The 16,537-nt window shown below is 52.1% G+C and overlaps 1 protein-coding gene across 2 annotated transcripts in view; it reads left to right on the forward strand.

Annotated features, from left to right (window-relative positions):
• The window catches only part of LOC143512941 (NACHT, LRR and PYD domains-containing protein 3-like), an 87,717-nt gene extending 71,638 nt beyond the window's left edge, over nucleotides 1-16,079 (forward strand). For both annotated transcript variants that reach the window (XM_077003901.1, XM_077003815.1), the window contains exons 11-12: nucleotides 14,412-14,458; nucleotides 14,589-16,079. In XM_077003901.1, coding sequence (XP_076860016.1) covers nucleotides 14,412-14,458; nucleotides 14,589-15,124 — 583 coding nt within the window. In that variant the 3' untranslated portion in view covers nucleotides 15,125-16,079. The remainder of the gene's footprint in view (nucleotides 1-14,411; nucleotides 14,459-14,588) is intronic.
• The last annotated feature ends 458 nt before the right edge of the window (nucleotides 16,080-16,537 follow it).

The raw sequence follows: 16,537 nt of genomic DNA on the forward strand, positions 1-16,537 counted from the left end.
AAGAAACTACTTTCTCTAAAATTTTGGATATGAATGACAGATTAGAAATTGGCCTATAGTTGGACAGTTCTTGGGGGTTAAGACCAGGTTTTTTAATTAGCGCCTTGATGACTGCAAGTTTAAATGAACTGGGAACGTAGCCCAGGCTCAGAGAATAATTTATTATAGTAAGCAACGGTTCTACATTGCTGTGCAGTAATTCTTTAAGTAGATGGGTTGGTACAGCATCTAGTATGCATGTGGAGGGTTTAGCAGATTTCACCAGTGAAATAAGCTCCTCACGACCAATTGGGGAGAAGGACTCTAACAGGGCATCAGAGCTGACCAGACAGCTGTCAAGGTGCATTGGCATGTTGACAGGCTCTGAGATAGCACTACTAATGTTTTCCCTAATTTTATCAATCTTATCATTAAAGAATTTCATAAAATTGTTACTGCTACACTCTAGTGGAATAAGTGAATTGATGTGTTCATGACTCCTCGTAAGGCTGGAAACTGTTTTAAAAAGGAGTCCTGAATTGTTTTTATGTTTTTCTATTAAGACCGATAAGTATAAGGACTTTGCCGTATGGAGGGCATGCTTATATTCAATAAGGCTGCTTTTCCATGATAGTCTATACACTTCTAACTTCAAATTTCGCCATTTACGTTCCAGGATTCGCGCGGCTCGTTTGAGGCTATGCGTGTGCTCATTGAACCATGGCGCTATTCTTCTCTCCGTGGCTCTCTTATATCGTAGTGGTGCAACTTTGTCTAAAGCTGTACGAAGGGAAGTCTCGACGTGCTCGGTGAAACGCTCTAGTCCTTCCGGAGCTACAAGTGGATCAGTGTTTGTCAGACCCGGTAAAATATCAGTGAGCGTGGCTATGGTGCTGGGTGTTATAACTCGTTTAATTTGATAGCGGGGTGGCCGATGAACACAGTCAGTTAAACACAACTCGTACGTTATGAGGCTGTGGTCAGAAACAGCCTCACTCTGAGGAAGAATTGCTAAACTGGATATGTCAATACCAAATTACAAGACCAAGTCTAAAGTATGACTACAGTTATGCGTAGGACCCACCACATTCTGAGTGATACCCATTGAATCAAGAATTGCTTGAAAATGAATGCTAAAAGAGTCACACAGATTTTCAAAATGGATATTAAAATCACCCACTATAATCACCTTATCGGCTGATAGCACTACATGAGACAGGAAGTCTGAAAACTCCTGCAAGAACTCAGAGTATGAACCAGGGGCCAAGTTTAATATTATGAGTGCAGTTGGTTGGGCTGCACACAGTTCTAGTTCTAGGTACTAGAATAGCTAGGTACTAGCTATTGTTTGTCCTAAAAGTAGCTAGAAGTCGCTAAATGATGTCATCACCTAATTTGCATAATACATATATTTTGAAGCTGTAAATGAATAACGTTGGGAGAGAAAAAAGTGAGTATAAACACCCTAAATATGTTAGAACTACAAATGAACAACATCTGTTGCCTTTGAAATAGGCAGTCTGTCACGGTGAGGCGGCCCCCTACCGGCCGTCTCTGTCCACAGCGGCTGTTGTTGTTATTGTCTGGTGACGTCATGTGCGTCCCTCAGGTGGGCGGAGCCCGTGATCCGTCTCACCTGAGGGTCGTTTGTTTGCCTATATATGTCTTGTCTTTGTACCAGTTGACCGCTGGTCATTATATCCTTAATTTGGATCTATTGCACGGGTTTTAGGTTTTGCACACTTTATATTAAACCACCCTTTTTCCCTGAGACTTGGCGTGATCGCTTCCTTTTTGTTGCTCACACCTGCCCGTCACAGAATGACCAGCCACCCTTCGGAAGCCGCCGAGTCTCTTTTTCTTTCTCCTTCGTTCGTGGTCATGTCTCGTGGTAAGTGTTTGTCTGCGTGGTGTTTTGTGAAGAGTTCCGCCGTGCTTTTGTGTTGTGTGTGCACGGCGAGGACCAGGGCTGTCTGCTCTGGGAAAAACTCTTCGTGTTTGTTGTCTGTTTGTTTGAAGAGCTCCGCCGTGCCCGTGTTGTGTGTGTGGCACGGCGAGGACCAGGGCAGTCTCCCTGGGTATGCTCTTCGTCTTGTGTGGTGTCTGTGTACGTATGAATGATAACGTTGGTCAGTGTGCGTCGCTCGTTTGTGTTAGTGTGAATGTTTCATGTGTGACGCGGGTACCGCTCATCACCGTCGCCTCGCTCCCCCGTCGTCTTGTGTTTAATGTGGGGGAGCGACTGCGAACCCGAGCGGCGCGTCAGTGTCTAACGAGCGTGCACGTATGGATCCCGTTCCGTTCGTTGTTTGTGCACAGTTTTGTTTGTCTAGTATTTGCGTGTGTGTTTTGTCCTAGCGTGTTGTCAACTGTTACATGTAATTCCACGCATGCTCCTCCCCTTAAATGTGTGTTTGGGGGGGGACCGGCTGTGGTCCCGTGCCATGGGGTGTGGCACGGAGGGCGTCTCTCCCGAGGGAGGCCCTGAATAGGGTAGGGCGCGTTTATGTTTTGTGTTTGTATATATGTATGTGTGTGTGTGTGTGTGTGTGTGTGTGTGTGTGTGTGTGTGTGTGTGTGTGTGTGTGAGGTTGTGTTCTTTGTGCAGGTGCTTCTCCTTGGCAGTGATCCTGGACCTTGTGGGGGTCTCCACCTGGCAGGAGCCCCCTTGTGTTGTGGGGTGACCGGAGCCCGGTTGTGAAGAGCCCCTCCCTAGAGGGCTGGGGCCCCCGGATGTTTGGGGACCATGGGGCTCCGGTCTGAAAAGCTCCTGCTGGGGATGGAGATCCTCCCTCCTGCCCGGGGTGACCAGGAGGCCCTTGGGGCTGCTCCCTAGCCCGCGTCGGGGGTGCTCTGGGCCTCGGTCTCTGGCGCTCCTGGGTTGGGTGGAGGAGTCCACCTTGAGATGAGAGGCCCCGGGAGGGGTTGGCTCCCCAGGAGGCTGGGGTGACCCCTAGCAGAAGGCAGGGGTCAGCTCTGGGAGGAGGTAGGTCCAGGAGGTGAAGTAGCCACGCCTTGGAGAGGTAGCCTGCACACCCACACACACACGAGGGACGAGAAAGGAGCCGTAGCCCCTCGTCCTCACACCCATGGGGCTTACCAGCTGAATGCCGGTTAGGACGTGAGGGCCCTGTGACCGACCGGGGCGTGGTTTTGTGTTGTTAACGGCCCGGTCGGTCCAGGGTCCCGCCCGGGGAGGTGAGTTGAGTAATGTTTTGTGTTTTATGTTTCAGCTCCCAGACGGCAGGAGGTGTGTTCCTGCCTGTCTCTGCCTTCCTGCCCCTTCATGTTTTGTGTGCAGCCGCTGTGTGCCACACACCCAGTGGAGGGGAGTGCGGCTTGGTGGGGGGGTCTGTCACGGTGAGGCGGCCCCCTACCGGCCGTCTCTGTCCACAGCGGCTGTTGTTGTTATTGTCTGGTGACGTCATGTGCGTCCCTCAGGTGGGCGGAGCCCGTGATCCGTCTCACCTGAGGGTCGTTTGTTTGCCTATATATGTCTTGTCTTTGTACCAGTTGACCGCTGGTCATTATATCCTTAATTTGGATCTATTGCACGGGTTTTAGGTTTTGCACACTTTATATTAAACCACCCTTTTTCCCTGAGACTTGGCGTGATCGCTTCCTTTTTGTTGCTCACACCTGCCCGTCACAGAATGACCAGCCACCCTTCGGAAGCCGCCGAGTCTCTTTTTCTTTCTCCTTCGTTCGTGGTCACGTCTCGTGGTAAGTGTTTGTCTGCGTGGTGTTTTGTGAAGAGTTCCGCCGTGCTTTTGTGTTGTGTGTGCACGGCGAGGACCAGGGCTGTCTGCTCTGGGAAAAACTCTTCGTGTTTGTTGTCTGTTTGTTTGAAGAGCTCCGCCGTGCCCGTGTTGTGTGTGTGGCACGGCGAGGACCAGGGCAGTCTCCCTGGGTATGCTCTTCGTCTTGTGTGGTGTCTGTGTACGTATGAATGATAACGTTGGTCAGTGTGCGTCGCTCGTTTGTGTTAGTGTGAATGTTTCATGTGTGACGCGGGTACCGCTCATCACCGTCGCCTCGCTCCCCCGTCGTCTTGTGTTTAATGTGGGGGAGCGACTGCGAACCCGAGCGGCGCGTCAGTGTCTAACGAGCGTGCACGTATGGATCCCGTTCCGTTCGTTGTTTGTGCACAGTTTTGTTTGTCTAGTATTTGCGTGTGTGTTTTGTCCTAGCGTGTTGTCAACTGTTACATGTAATTCCACGCATGCTCCTCCCCTTAAATGTGTGTTTGGGGGGGGACCGGCTGTGGTCCCGTGCCATGGGGTGTGGCACGGAGGGCGTCTCTCCCGAGGGAGGCCCTGAATAGGGTAGGGCGCGTTTATGTTTTGTGTTTGTATATATGTATGTGTGTGTGTGTGTGTGTGTGTGTGTGTGTGTGTGTGTGTGTGTGAGGTTGTGTTCTTTGTGCAGGTGCTTCTCCTTGGCAGTGATCCTGGACCTTGTGGGGGTCTCCACCTGGCAGGAGCCCCCTTGTGTTGTGGGGTGACCGGAGCCCGGTTGTGAAGAGCCCCTCCCTAGAGGGCTGGGGCCCCCGGATGTTTGGGGACCATGGGGCTCCGGTCTGAAAAGCTCCTGCTGGGGATGGAGATCCTCCCTCCTGCCCGGGGTGACCAGGAGGCCCTTGGGGCTGCTCCCTAGCCCGCGTCGGGGGTGCTCTGGGCCTCGGTCTCTGGCGCTCCTGGGTTGGGTGGAGGAGTCCACCTTGAGATGAGAGGCCCCGGGAGGGGTTGGCTCCCCAGGAGGCTGGGGTGACCCCTAGCAGAAGGCAGGGGTCAGCTCTGGGAGGAGGTAGGTCCAGGAGGTGAAGTAGCCACGCCTTGGAGAGGTAGCCTGCACACCCACACACACACGAGGGACGAGAGAGGAGCCGTAGCCCCTCGTCCTCACACCCATGGGGCTTACCAGCTGAATGCCGGTTAGGGCGTGAGGGCCCTGTGACCGACCGGGGCGTGGTTTTGTGTTGTTAACGGCCCGGTCGGTCCAGGGTCCCGCCCGGGGAGGTGAGTTGAGTAATGTTTTGTGTTTTATGTTTCAGCTCCCGGACGGCAGGAGGTGTGTTCCTGCCTGTCTCTGCCTTCCTGCCCCTTCATGTTTTGTGTGCAGCCGCTGTGTGCCACACACCCAGTGGAGGGGAGTGCGGCTTGGTGGGGGGGTCTGTCACGGTGAGGCGGCCCCCTACCGGCCGTCTCTGTCCACAGCGGCTGTTGTTGTTATTGTCTGGTGACGTCATGTGCGTCCCTCAGGTGGGCGGAGCCCGTGATTTGTCTCACCTGAGGGTCGTTTGTTTGCCTATATATGTCTTGTCTTTGTACCAGTTGACCGCTGGTCATTATATCCTTAATTTGGATCTATTGCACGGGTTTTAGGTTTTGCACACTTTATATTAAACCACCCTTTTTCCCTGAGACTTGGCGTGATCGCTTCCTTTTTGTTGCTCACACCTGCCCGTCACAGAATGACCAGCCACCCTTCGGAAGCCGCCGAGTCTCTTTTTCTTTCTCCTTCGTTCGTGGTCATGTCTCGTGGTAAGTGTTTGTCTGCGTGGTGTTTTGTGAAGAGTTCCGCCGTGCTTTTGTGTTGTGTGTGCACGGCGAGGACCAGGGCTGTCTGCTCTGGGAAAAACTCTTCGTGTTTGTTGTCTGTTTGTTTGAAGAGCTCCGCCGTGCCCGTGTTGTGTGTGTGGCACGGCGAGGACCAGGGCAGTCTCCCTGGGTATGCTCTTCGTCTTGTGTGGTGTCTGTGTACGTATGAATGGTAACGTTGGTCAGTGTGCGTCGCTCGTTTGTGTTAGTGTGAATGTTTCATGTGTGACGCGGGTACCGCTCATCACCGTCGCCTCGCTCCCCCGTCGTCTTGTGTTTAATGTGGGGGAGCGACTGCGAACCCGAGCGGCGCGTCAGTGTCTAACGAGCGTGCACGTATGGATCCCGTTCCGTTCGTTGTTTGTGCACAGTTTTGTTTGTCTAGTATTTGCGTGTGTGTTTTGTCCTAGCGTGTTGTCAACTGTTACATGTAATTCCACGCATGCTCCTCCCCTTAAATGTGTGTTTGGGGGGGGACCGGCTGTGGTCCCGTGCCATGGGGTGTGGCACGGAGGGCGTCTCTCCCGAGGGAGGCCCTGAATAGGGTAGGGCGCGTTTATGTTTTGTGTTTGTATATATGTATGTGTGTGTGTGTGTGTGTGTGTGTGTGTGTGTGTGTGAGGTTGTGTTCTTTGTGCAGGTGCTTCTCCTTGGCAGTGATCCTGGACCTTGTGGGGGTCTCCACCTGGCAGGAGCCCCCTTGTGTTGTGGGGTGACCGGAGCCCGGTTGTGAAGAGCCCCTCCCTAGAGGGCTGGGGCCCCCGGATGTTTGGGGACCATGGGGCTCCGGTCTGAAAAGCTCCTGCTGGGGATGGAGATCCTCCCTCCTGCCCGGGGTGACCAGGAGGCCCTTGGGGCTGCTCCCTAGCCCGCGTCGGGGGTGCTCTGGGCCTCGGTCTCTGGCGCTCCTGGGTTGGGTGGAGGAGTCCACCTTGAGATGAGAGGCCCCGGGAGGGGTTGGCTCCCCAGGAGGCTGGGGTGACCCCTAGCAGAAGGCAGGGGTCAGCTCTGGGAGGAGGTAGGTCCAGGAGGTGAAGTAGCCACGCCTTGGAGAGGTAGCCTGCACACCCACACACACACGAGGGACGAGAAAGGAGCCGTAGCCCCTCGTCCTCACACCCATGGGGCTTACCAGCTGAATGCCGGTTAGGACGTGAGGGCCCTGTGACCGACCGGGGCGTGGTTTTGTGTTGTTAACGGCCCGGTCGGTCCAGGGTCCCGCCCGGGGAGGTGAGTTGAGTAATGTTTTGTGTTTTATGTTTCAGCTCCCGGACGGCAGGAGGTGTGTTCCTGCCTGTCTCTGCCTTCCTGCCCCTTCATGTTTTGTGTGCAGCCGCTGTGTGCCACACACCCAGTGGAGGGGAGTGCGGCTTGGTGGGGGGGTCTGTCACGGTGAGGCGGCCCCCTACCGGCCGTCTCTGTCCACAGCGGCTGTTGTTGTTATTGTCTGGTGACGTCATGTGCGTCCCTCAGGTGGGCGGAGCCCGTGATTTGTCTCACCTGAGGGTCGTTTGTTTGCCTATATATGTCTTGTCTTTGTACCAGTTGACCGCTGGTCATTATATCCTTAATTTGGATCTATTGCACGGGTTTTAGGTTTTGCACACTTTATATTAAACCACCCTTTTTCCCTGAGACTTGGCGTGATCGCTTCCTTTTTGTTGCTCACACCTGCCCGTCACAGAATGACCAGCCACCCTTCGGAAGCCGCCGAGTCTCTTTTTCTTTCTCCTTCGTTCGTGGTCATGTCTCGTGGTAAGTGTTTGTCTGCGTGGTGTTTTGTGAAGAGTTCCGCCGTGCTTTTGTGTTGTGTGTGCACGGCGAGGACCAGGGCTGTCTGCTCTGGGAAAAACTCTTCGTGTTTGTTGTCTGTTTGTTTGAAGAGCTCCGCCGTGCCCGTGTTGTGTGTGTGGCACGGCGAGGACCAGGGCAGTCTCCCTGGGTATGCTCTTCGTCTTGTGTGGTGTCTGTGTACGTATGAATGATAACGTTGGTCAGTGTGCGTCGCTCGTTTGTGTTAGTGTGAATGTTTCATGTGTGACGCGGGTACCGCTCATCACCGTCGCCTCGCTCCCCCGTCGTCTTGTGTTTAATGTGGGGGAGCGACTGCGAACCCGAGCGGCGCGTCAGTGTCTAACGAGCGTGCACGTATGGATCCCGTTCCGTTCGTTGTTTGTGCACAGTTTTGTTTGTCTAGTATTTGCGTGTGTGTTTTGTCCTAGCGTGTTGTCAACTGTTACATGTAATTCCACGCATGCTCCTCCCCTTAAATGTGTGTTTGGGGGGGGACCGGCTGTGGTCCCGTGCCATGGGGTGTGGCACGGAGGGCGTCTCTCCCGAGGGAGGCCCTGAATAGGGTAGGGCGCGTTTATGTTTTGTGTTTGTATATATGTATGTGTGTGTGTGTGTGTGTGTGTGTGTGTGTGTGTGTGTGTGTGTGTGTGTGTGTGTGAGGTTGTGTTCTTTGTGCAGGTGCTTCTCCTTGGCAGTGATCCTGGACCTTGTGGGGGTCTCCACCTGGCAGGAGCCCCCTTGTGTTGTGGGGTGACCGGAGCCCGGTTGTGAAGAGCCCCTCCCTAGAGGGCTGGGGCCCCCGGATGTTTGGGGACCATGGGGCTCCGGTCTGAAAAGCTCCTGCTGGGGATGGAGATCCTCCCTCCTGCCCGGGGTGACCAGGAGGCCCTTGGGGCTGCTCCCTAGCCCGCGTCGGGGGTGCTCTGGGCCTCGGTCTCTGGCGCTCCTGGGTTGGGTGGAGGAGTCCACCTTGAGATGAGAGGCCCCGGGAGGGGTTGGCTCCCCAGGAGGCTGGGGTGACCCCTAGCAGAAGGCAGGGGTCAGCTCTGGGAGGAGGTAGGTCCAGGAGGTGAAGTAGCCACGCCTTGGAGAGGTAGCCTGCACACCCACACACACACGAGGGACGAGAAAGGAGCCGTAGCCCCTCGTCCTCACACCCATGGGGCTTACCAGCTGAATGCCGGTTAGGACGTGAGGGCCCTGTGACCGACCGGGGCGTGGTTTTGTGTTGTTAACGGCCCGGTCGGTCCAGGGTCCCGCCCGGGGAGGTGAGTTGAGTAATGTTTTGTGTTTTATGTTTCAGCTCCCAGACGGCAGGAGGTGTGTTCCTGCCTGTCTCTGCCTTCCTGCCCCTTCATGTTTTGTGTGCAGCCGCTGTGTGCCACACACCCAGTGGAGGGGAGTGCGGCTTGGTGGGGGGGTCTGTCACGGTGAGGCGGCCCCCTACCGGCCGTCTCTGTCCACAGCGGCTGTTGTTGTTATTGTCTGGTGACGTCATGTGCGTCCCTCAGGTGGGCGGAGCCCGTGATCCGTCTCACCTGAGGGTCGTTTGTTTGCCTATATATGTCTTGTCTTTGTACCAGTTGACCGCTGGTCATTATATCCTTAATTTGGATCTATTGCACGGGTTTTAGGTTTTGCACACTTTATATTAAACCACCCTTTTTCCCTGAGACTTGGCGTGATCGCTTCCTTTTTGTTGCTCACACCTGCCCGTCACAGAATGACCAGCCACCCTTCGGAAGCCGCCGAGTCTCTTTTTCTTTCTCCTTCGTTCGTGGTCACGTCTCGTGGTAAGTGTTTGTCTGCGTGGTGTTTTGTGAAGAGTTCCGCCGTGCTTTTGTGTTGTGTGTGCACGGCGAGGACCAGGGCTGTCTGCTCTGGGAAAAACTCTTCGTGTTTGTTGTCTGTTTGTTTGAAGAGCTCCGCCGTGCCCGTGTTGTGTGTGTGGCACGGCGAGGACCAGGGCAGTCTCCCTGGGTATGCTCTTCGTCTTGTGTGGTGTCTGTGTACGTATGAATGATAACGTTGGTCAGTGTGCGTCGCTCGTTTGTGTTAGTGTGAATGTTTCATGTGTGACGCGGGTACCGCTCATCACCGTCGCCTCGCTCCCCCGTCGTCTTGTGTTTAATGTGGGGGAGCGACTGCGAACCCGAGCGGCGCGTCAGTGTCTAACGAGCGTGCACGTATGGATCCCGTTCCGTTCGTTGTTTGTGCACAGTTTTGTTTGTCTAGTATTTGCGTGTGTGTTTTGTCCTAGCGTGTTGTCAACTGTTACATGTAATTCCACGCATGCTCCTCCCCTTAAATGTGTGTTTGGGGGGGGACCGGCTGTGGTCCCGTGCCATGGGGTGTGGCACGGAGGGCGTCTCTCCCGAGGGAGGCCCTGAATAGGGTAGGGCGCGTTTATGTTTTGTGTTTGTATATATGTATGTGTGTGTGTGTGTGTGTGTGTGTGTGTGTGTGTGTGTGTGAGGTTGTGTTCTTTGTGCAGGTGCTTCTCCTTGGCAGTGATCCTGGACCTTGTGGGGGTCTCCACCTGGCAGGAGCCCCCTTGTGTTGTGGGGTGACCGGAGCCCGGTTGTGAAGAGCCCCTCCCTAGAGGGCTGGGGCCCCCGGATGTTTGGGGACCATGGGGCTCCGGTCTGAAAAGCTCCTGCTGGGGATGGAGATCCTCCCTCCTGCCCGGGGTGACCAGGAGGCCCTTGGGGCTGCTCCCTAGCCCGCGTCGGGGGTGCTCTGGGCCTCGGTCTCTGGCGCTCCTGGGTTGGGTGGAGGAGTCCACCTTGAGATGAGAGGCCCCGGGAGGGGTTGGCTCCCCAGGAGGCTGGGGTGACCCCTAGCAGAAGGCAGGGGTCAGCTCTGGGAGGAGGTAGGTCCAGGAGGTGAAGTAGCCACGCCTTGGAGAGGTAGCCTGCACACCCACACACACACGAGGGACGAGAGAGGAGCCGTAGCCCCTCGTCCTCACACCCATGGGGCTTACCAGCTGAATGCCGGTTAGGGCGTGAGGGCCCTGTGACCGACCGGGGCGTGGTTTTGTGTTGTTAACGGCCCGGTCGGTCCAGGGTCCCGCCCGGGGAGGTGAGTTGAGTAATGTTTTGTGTTTTATGTTTCAGCTCCCGGACGGCAGGAGGTGTGTTCCTGCCTGTCTCTGCCTTCCTGCCCCTTCATGTTTTGTGTGCAGCCGCTGTGTGCCACACACCCAGTGGAGGGGAGTGCGGCTTGGTGGGGGGGTCTGTCACGGTGAGGCGGCCCCCTACCGGCCGTCTCTGTCCACAGCGGCTGTTGTTGTTATTGTCTGGTGACGTCATGTGCGTCCCTCAGGTGGGCGGAGCCCGTGATTTGTCTCACCTGAGGGTCGTTTGTTTGCCTATATATGTCTTGTCTTTGTACCAGTTGACCGCTGGTCATTATATCCTTAATTTGGATCTATTGCACGGGTTTTAGGTTTTGCACACTTTATATTAAACCACCCTTTTTCCCTGAGACTTGGCGTGATCGCTTCCTTTTTGTTGCTCACACCTGCCCGTCACAGAATGACCAGCCACCCTTCGGAAGCCGCCGAGTCTCTTTTTCTTTCTCCTTCGTTCGTGGTCATGTCTCGTGGTAAGTGTTTGTCTGCGTGGTGTTTTGTGAAGAGTTCCGCCGTGCTTTTGTGTTGTGTGTGCACGGCGAGGACCAGGGCTGTCTGCTCTGGGAAAAACTCTTCGTGTTTGTTGTCTGTTTGTTTGAAGAGCTCCGCCGTGCCCGTGTTGTGTGTGTGGCACGGCGAGGACCAGGGCAGTCTCCCTGGGTATGCTCTTCGTCTTGTGTGGTGTCTGTGTACGTATGAATGGTAACGTTGGTCAGTGTGCGTCGCTCGTTTGTGTTAGTGTGAATGTTTCATGTGTGACGCGGGTACCGCTCATCACCGTCGCCTCGCTCCCCCGTCGTCTTGTGTTTAATGTGGGGGAGCGACTGCGAACCCGAGCGGCGCGTCAGTGTCTAACGAGCGTGCACGTATGGATCCCGTTCCGTTCGTTGTTTGTGCACAGTTTTGTTTGTCTAGTATTTGCGTGTGTGTTTTGTCCTAGCGTGTTGTCAACTGTTACATGTAATTCCACGCATGCTCCTCCCCTTAAATGTGTGTTTGGGGGGGGACCGGCTGTGGTCCCGTGCCATGGGGTGTGGCACGGAGGGCGTCTCTCCCGAGGGAGGCCCTGAATAGGGTAGGGCGCGTTTATGTTTTGTGTTTGTATATATGTATGTGTGTGTGTGTGTGTGTGTGTGTGTGTGTGTGTGTGAGGTTGTGTTCTTTGTGCAGGTGCTTCTCCTTGGCAGTGATCCTGGACCTTGTGGGGGTCTCCACCTGGCAGGAGCCCCCTTGTGTTGTGGGGTGACCGGAGCCCGGTTGTGAAGAGCCCCTCCCTAGAGGGCTGGGGCCCCCGGATGTTTGGGGACCATGGGGCTCCGGTCTGAAAAGCTCCTGCTGGGGATGGAGATCCTCCCTCCTGCCCGGGGTGACCAGGAGGCCCTTGGGGCTGCTCCCTAGCCCGCGTCGGGGGTGCTCTGGGCCTCGGTCTCTGGCGCTCCTGGGTTGGGTGGAGGAGTCCACCTTGAGATGAGAGGCCCCGGGAGGGGTTGGCTCCCCAGGAGGCTGGGGTGACCCCTAGCAGAAGGCAGGGGTCAGCTCTGGGAGGAGGTAGGTCCAGGAGGTGAAGTAGCCACGCCTTGGAGAGGTAGCCTGCACACCCACACACACACGAGGGACGAGAAAGGAGCCGTAGCCCCTCGTCCTCACACCCATGGGGCTTACCAGCTGAATGCCGGTTAGGACGTGAGGGCCCTGTGACCGACCGGGGCGTGGTTTTGTGTTGTTAACGGCCCGGTCGGTCCAGGGTCCCGCCCGGGGAGGTGAGTTGAGTAATGTTTTGTGTTTTATGTTTCAGCTCCCGGACGGCAGGAGGTGTGTTCCTGCCTGTCTCTGCCTTCCTGCCCCTTCATGTTTTGTGTGCAGCCGCTGTGTGCCACACACCCAGTGGAGGGGAGTGCGGCTTGGTGGGGGGGTCTGTCACGGTGAGGCGGCCCCCTACCGGCCGTCTCTGTCCACAGCGGCTGTTGTTGTTATTGTCTGGTGACGTCATGTGCGTCCCTCAGGTGGGCGGAGCCCGTGATCCGTCTCACCTGAGGGTCGTTTGTTTGCCTATATATGTCTTGTCTTTGTACCAGTTGACCGCTGGTCATTATATCCTTAATTTGGATCTATTGCACGGGTTTTAGGTTTTGCACACTTTATATTAAACCACCCTTTTTCCCTGAGACTTGGCGTGATCGCTTCCTTTTTGTTGCTCACACCTGCCCGTCACACAGTCACTTCTCAAAAGAACTACATGACTTTAATGCTTTGTATAAATCATTTTACATAAAACATAAATAATTGTTTTGCTGTGTTGTTAAATGTTAGTATAAAAGTAGCAGTTAGCAGGAATGAATGAGTTGAAGAATGACTGAGACTGTGAGGTAAATGCAGTGATTTCTTTTCGTGTCTCACTGAAGACTAAAGCATTTATATTTACATCCCGCTCTGTAAATACGGGGCGGGGAGTCAGCGGCAGCTTTGGGCATGCGCAGTTCATTGGCAGTGTGGACGTGGAGCGGTGAGGGTCTGCTCTGAGTGTGAGACTGCACTGAGTGTTGTGGGGCGGGGCTCACGGCAGCACCCGCCCCAGAGGACAGCAACTGAAGAGCGTGTGTGTTCAGAGTCTCCAAAAGTGTCCGATAACACCACAAAAAGTCGCTAGATTTGTCGCTAGTCTCTTTTTACTACAAAAAGTCTCTAGAGGGTATGAAAAGTCACTAAATATAGTAACAAAGTTGCTAAGTTGGCAACACTGCCTGTCATGCCTGAAATGAATGTCGTGAGGATAATATAGGCTAGTTTTGAATATTTTGTGTTTGCTAGGTAAATGTAAGGCACTGTTTCATGTTCACCTGTTGATCGAGTAGGCTTAGGGTTTTTGATGTGACCCTTTTACTTTTAATACTTAAGTATTTTTGAAGGCAGATACTTTTGTACTTCTACTCAAGTAAAAAATTGAGGTGAATACTTTTACTTTTACTTGAGTAATATTCAATACAAGGTAACTGTACTTTTACTCAAGTACATAATTGGTGTACTTCGTCCACCACTGGTAATCAGGAGCAAGCCCTTGCAGTGCTTTATAATTCAATAAAAGAAAATTAAAATTAAAATCAATACGGAATTTAACTGGGAGCCAATGCAGGGCTGATAGGACTGGTCTGATATGATAAAATTTTCTAGTTCTAGTCAGAACTCTGGCTGCGGCATTTTGAACTATTTGAAGTTTATTTAGATTCCTATTTGAGCATCCTGACAGTAGTGAGTTACAGTAGTCTAATCTGGAGCTAACAAAGGTGTGCACCAATTTTTTTTGCATCATGCTGTGATAATGCATTTCTTAACTTGGCAATGTTGGGGAGATGTAGAAAAGCTATCCTAGTAGTATTATCTATGTATTTATCAAAAGATTGGTCAGAGTCGATTATGACGCCTAGGTTCTTGGCTACTGTGCCAGGTGTAATGGGATAGTCTGTGAGATTAAGCATTAGATCTGGAATTTTCTGTCTTGCAGCCTTAGGGCCCACGAGGAGAACTTCTGTTTTGTCCTCATTTAGTTGGAGGAAGTTTAGAGACATCCAGCATTTAATATCTCTTACACAGGCCTCAATTTTTCCTAAACTGACATACATAACTACACGCAGATAACGTATTAACACGCCCACAAGGAGGGGTCCGGAGCTGACACTGTGTGACACATAAACTAGCTTTGCTAAAAGGTTCCGCATCTCCTACCCTATAAGAAAACTTCCACTAGCAAAAAAACGAAGAGTGATGTATAAAAATCTGAGAGTAATAGTAAACAGTTCTCAAAGCTCAACATTTTCTAAACATAGGTGTGTGTGTGTGTGTGCGTGTGTGTGTGTGTTTGTGTGTGTGTGTGTGTATGCATCTGTGTTTGTGTTTCTTTTCCTTAGGGTGGAACATGCAGGGAAGATCAGACTCAATCCAGGCCTAAGAAAATGTAAGCAGTAGTCAGTGTGTTCAGTGTAATGTACACACACACACACACACACACACACACACACACACACACACACACACACACACACACAGTATTTGTCATTTCCTCTAATGTCTCTTCTTGTGTGCAGATGCGTGTGAGCTCACACTGGACCCAAACACAGCACACACACGTCTCTCACTGTCTGAGGGGAACAGAAAGGTGACACGGTTGAAGGAGCAGCAGTCGTATCCTGATCATCCAGAGAGATTTGATAGCTGGGAGCAGGTGATGTGTAGAGAGAGTCTGACTGGACGCTGTTACTGGGAGACTGAGTGTAGTGGAGATGTTGTTATAGCAGTGACATATAAAGGAATCAGCAGGAAAGGAGACAGTGATGACTGTGTGTTTGGATGGAATATGAAGTCCTGGTGTCTGGACTGCACTAATATCAGTTACACTGTCTGTCACAATAAGAAGTTCACTGTCATCTCTGCCCGCCCCTCCAGCTCCAACAGAGTAGGAGTGTATCTGGACTGGCCGGCTGGGACTCTGTCCTTCTACAGCGTCTCCTCTCACACACACACACTTACACACTTACACACACTCCACTCCACATTCACTCAGCCCCTCTATGCAGGATTTTGGGTTGGTTATGGCTCCTCAGTGTGTATGTGTGTGAGGTAGAATAGCACACATACACACACTACACCACGACGCTATAGCTGTCTGTCACGAACACACTGCCTCTAACAGATTTAAGTTATGAGTTATTATGGGGGGCACCACACTCAATATAGAGAAAATAAGCTTTAACAGGATAGGATAGGATTACTTCGAGCAAGGGTCTTTCAGGCTTGGATGGCTGTACATTTGTGCCGGTAGGATTATGTGGTATTTTGAGGTCCAAAATGAAACCACACATAATTTCTCAAGTTTTACCAAGCACTAACAGTGACCCAGCTTGATGTTTATCGATATGTGTGAGTGTTTGTGTGAGTGGGTCCGTTCCAGAAGCGCTATTCACTTGGTTGAGTAAGGCCTTTGTAGAGTTCTGCAGGTTTGGGCGCTAGCCAGTCTTTGATGTGCTACCAGAATTGATATTAATTACTTCCCAAAGAGCAGAAGTAATCCTGTCCAATATGCAGACTAGAAGGGTTTTGACCTGTTTCTGGATAGACGTTTGTAGATTTATTCCAAGCCGTCTCGAGTCATTAAATAATTAATTGTTCAGAGATTAGTGGGTTCTTAATTGCATCTCAAGAATAATTTCAGATATACATGCAGGTTGTGGTAGGTTAGAACATGCAACAAGATGTTATAGTCTAACTATATATAGCTGTCTAGATGGCTCTTTATTTTCATAATGTATTGTTGTTCTATTTGTTTATTTGTATTTTATTGAAGTGTAGGGATGGGTGCCTATTGATTTGCATCTTCTTTTTCTCCTGTTTTTGTGAGAGGAGTTAAGACTGTGAGAGGGTAGCGAGTTAAGACTGTACTGTGAGAGGATCGGGAGATAAGGAAAACTGTATTATGATTAGATTGTTTTGTTTGTTATTTTGGCACGAGCCCATCCTGACATTATACTCCTGAGTTGTATTGTATTGTGTTGATGTGTGGGCCTACATAAAATGTTGGACTAAACACTTATTAGTGTTGTGACTTTTATGTTGCATTCTTTATTGCCTAACATTAGAGTTATTAGAGTCATGGTCAATTTGGGCATTTTTGGATATACGTCTGTTGGTGAATTTCAAAGCCGATGCTTTATGTTAGGAATGCACCAAGCTATACAAGAAAAGCCATAAACAGGGCCCCTCTATCATGGTTTCTCATACCAAGGCCCTGGTGAGTCTGATAAGAAGGGTCTCCTCAGTTCTGTGGGCCCTGTGTATATGGGTTTTGGATAACCGGTCATCTAAGAAGGGTGTTGTTAGGGTCAGTCAAAGGTGGAACTGCAAGAGGAAGTGTGAATAGGCATTCTGCATTACACACATGCAGCACCTCTCTTACCCATGTTACGGCCCAGATGACCCCGGCTCGCTAGACGGGCCGCAACATAAATAGATAAAATAAATAAATAAAGAAAGAAAAAGT

Source organism: Brachyhypopomus gauderio, chromosome 1, assembly GCF_052324685.1.
Source record: "Brachyhypopomus gauderio isolate BG-103 chromosome 1, BGAUD_0.2, whole genome shotgun sequence".
In the NCBI taxonomy this organism is placed as follows: domain Eukaryota; kingdom Metazoa; phylum Chordata; class Actinopteri; order Gymnotiformes; family Hypopomidae; genus Brachyhypopomus; species Brachyhypopomus gauderio.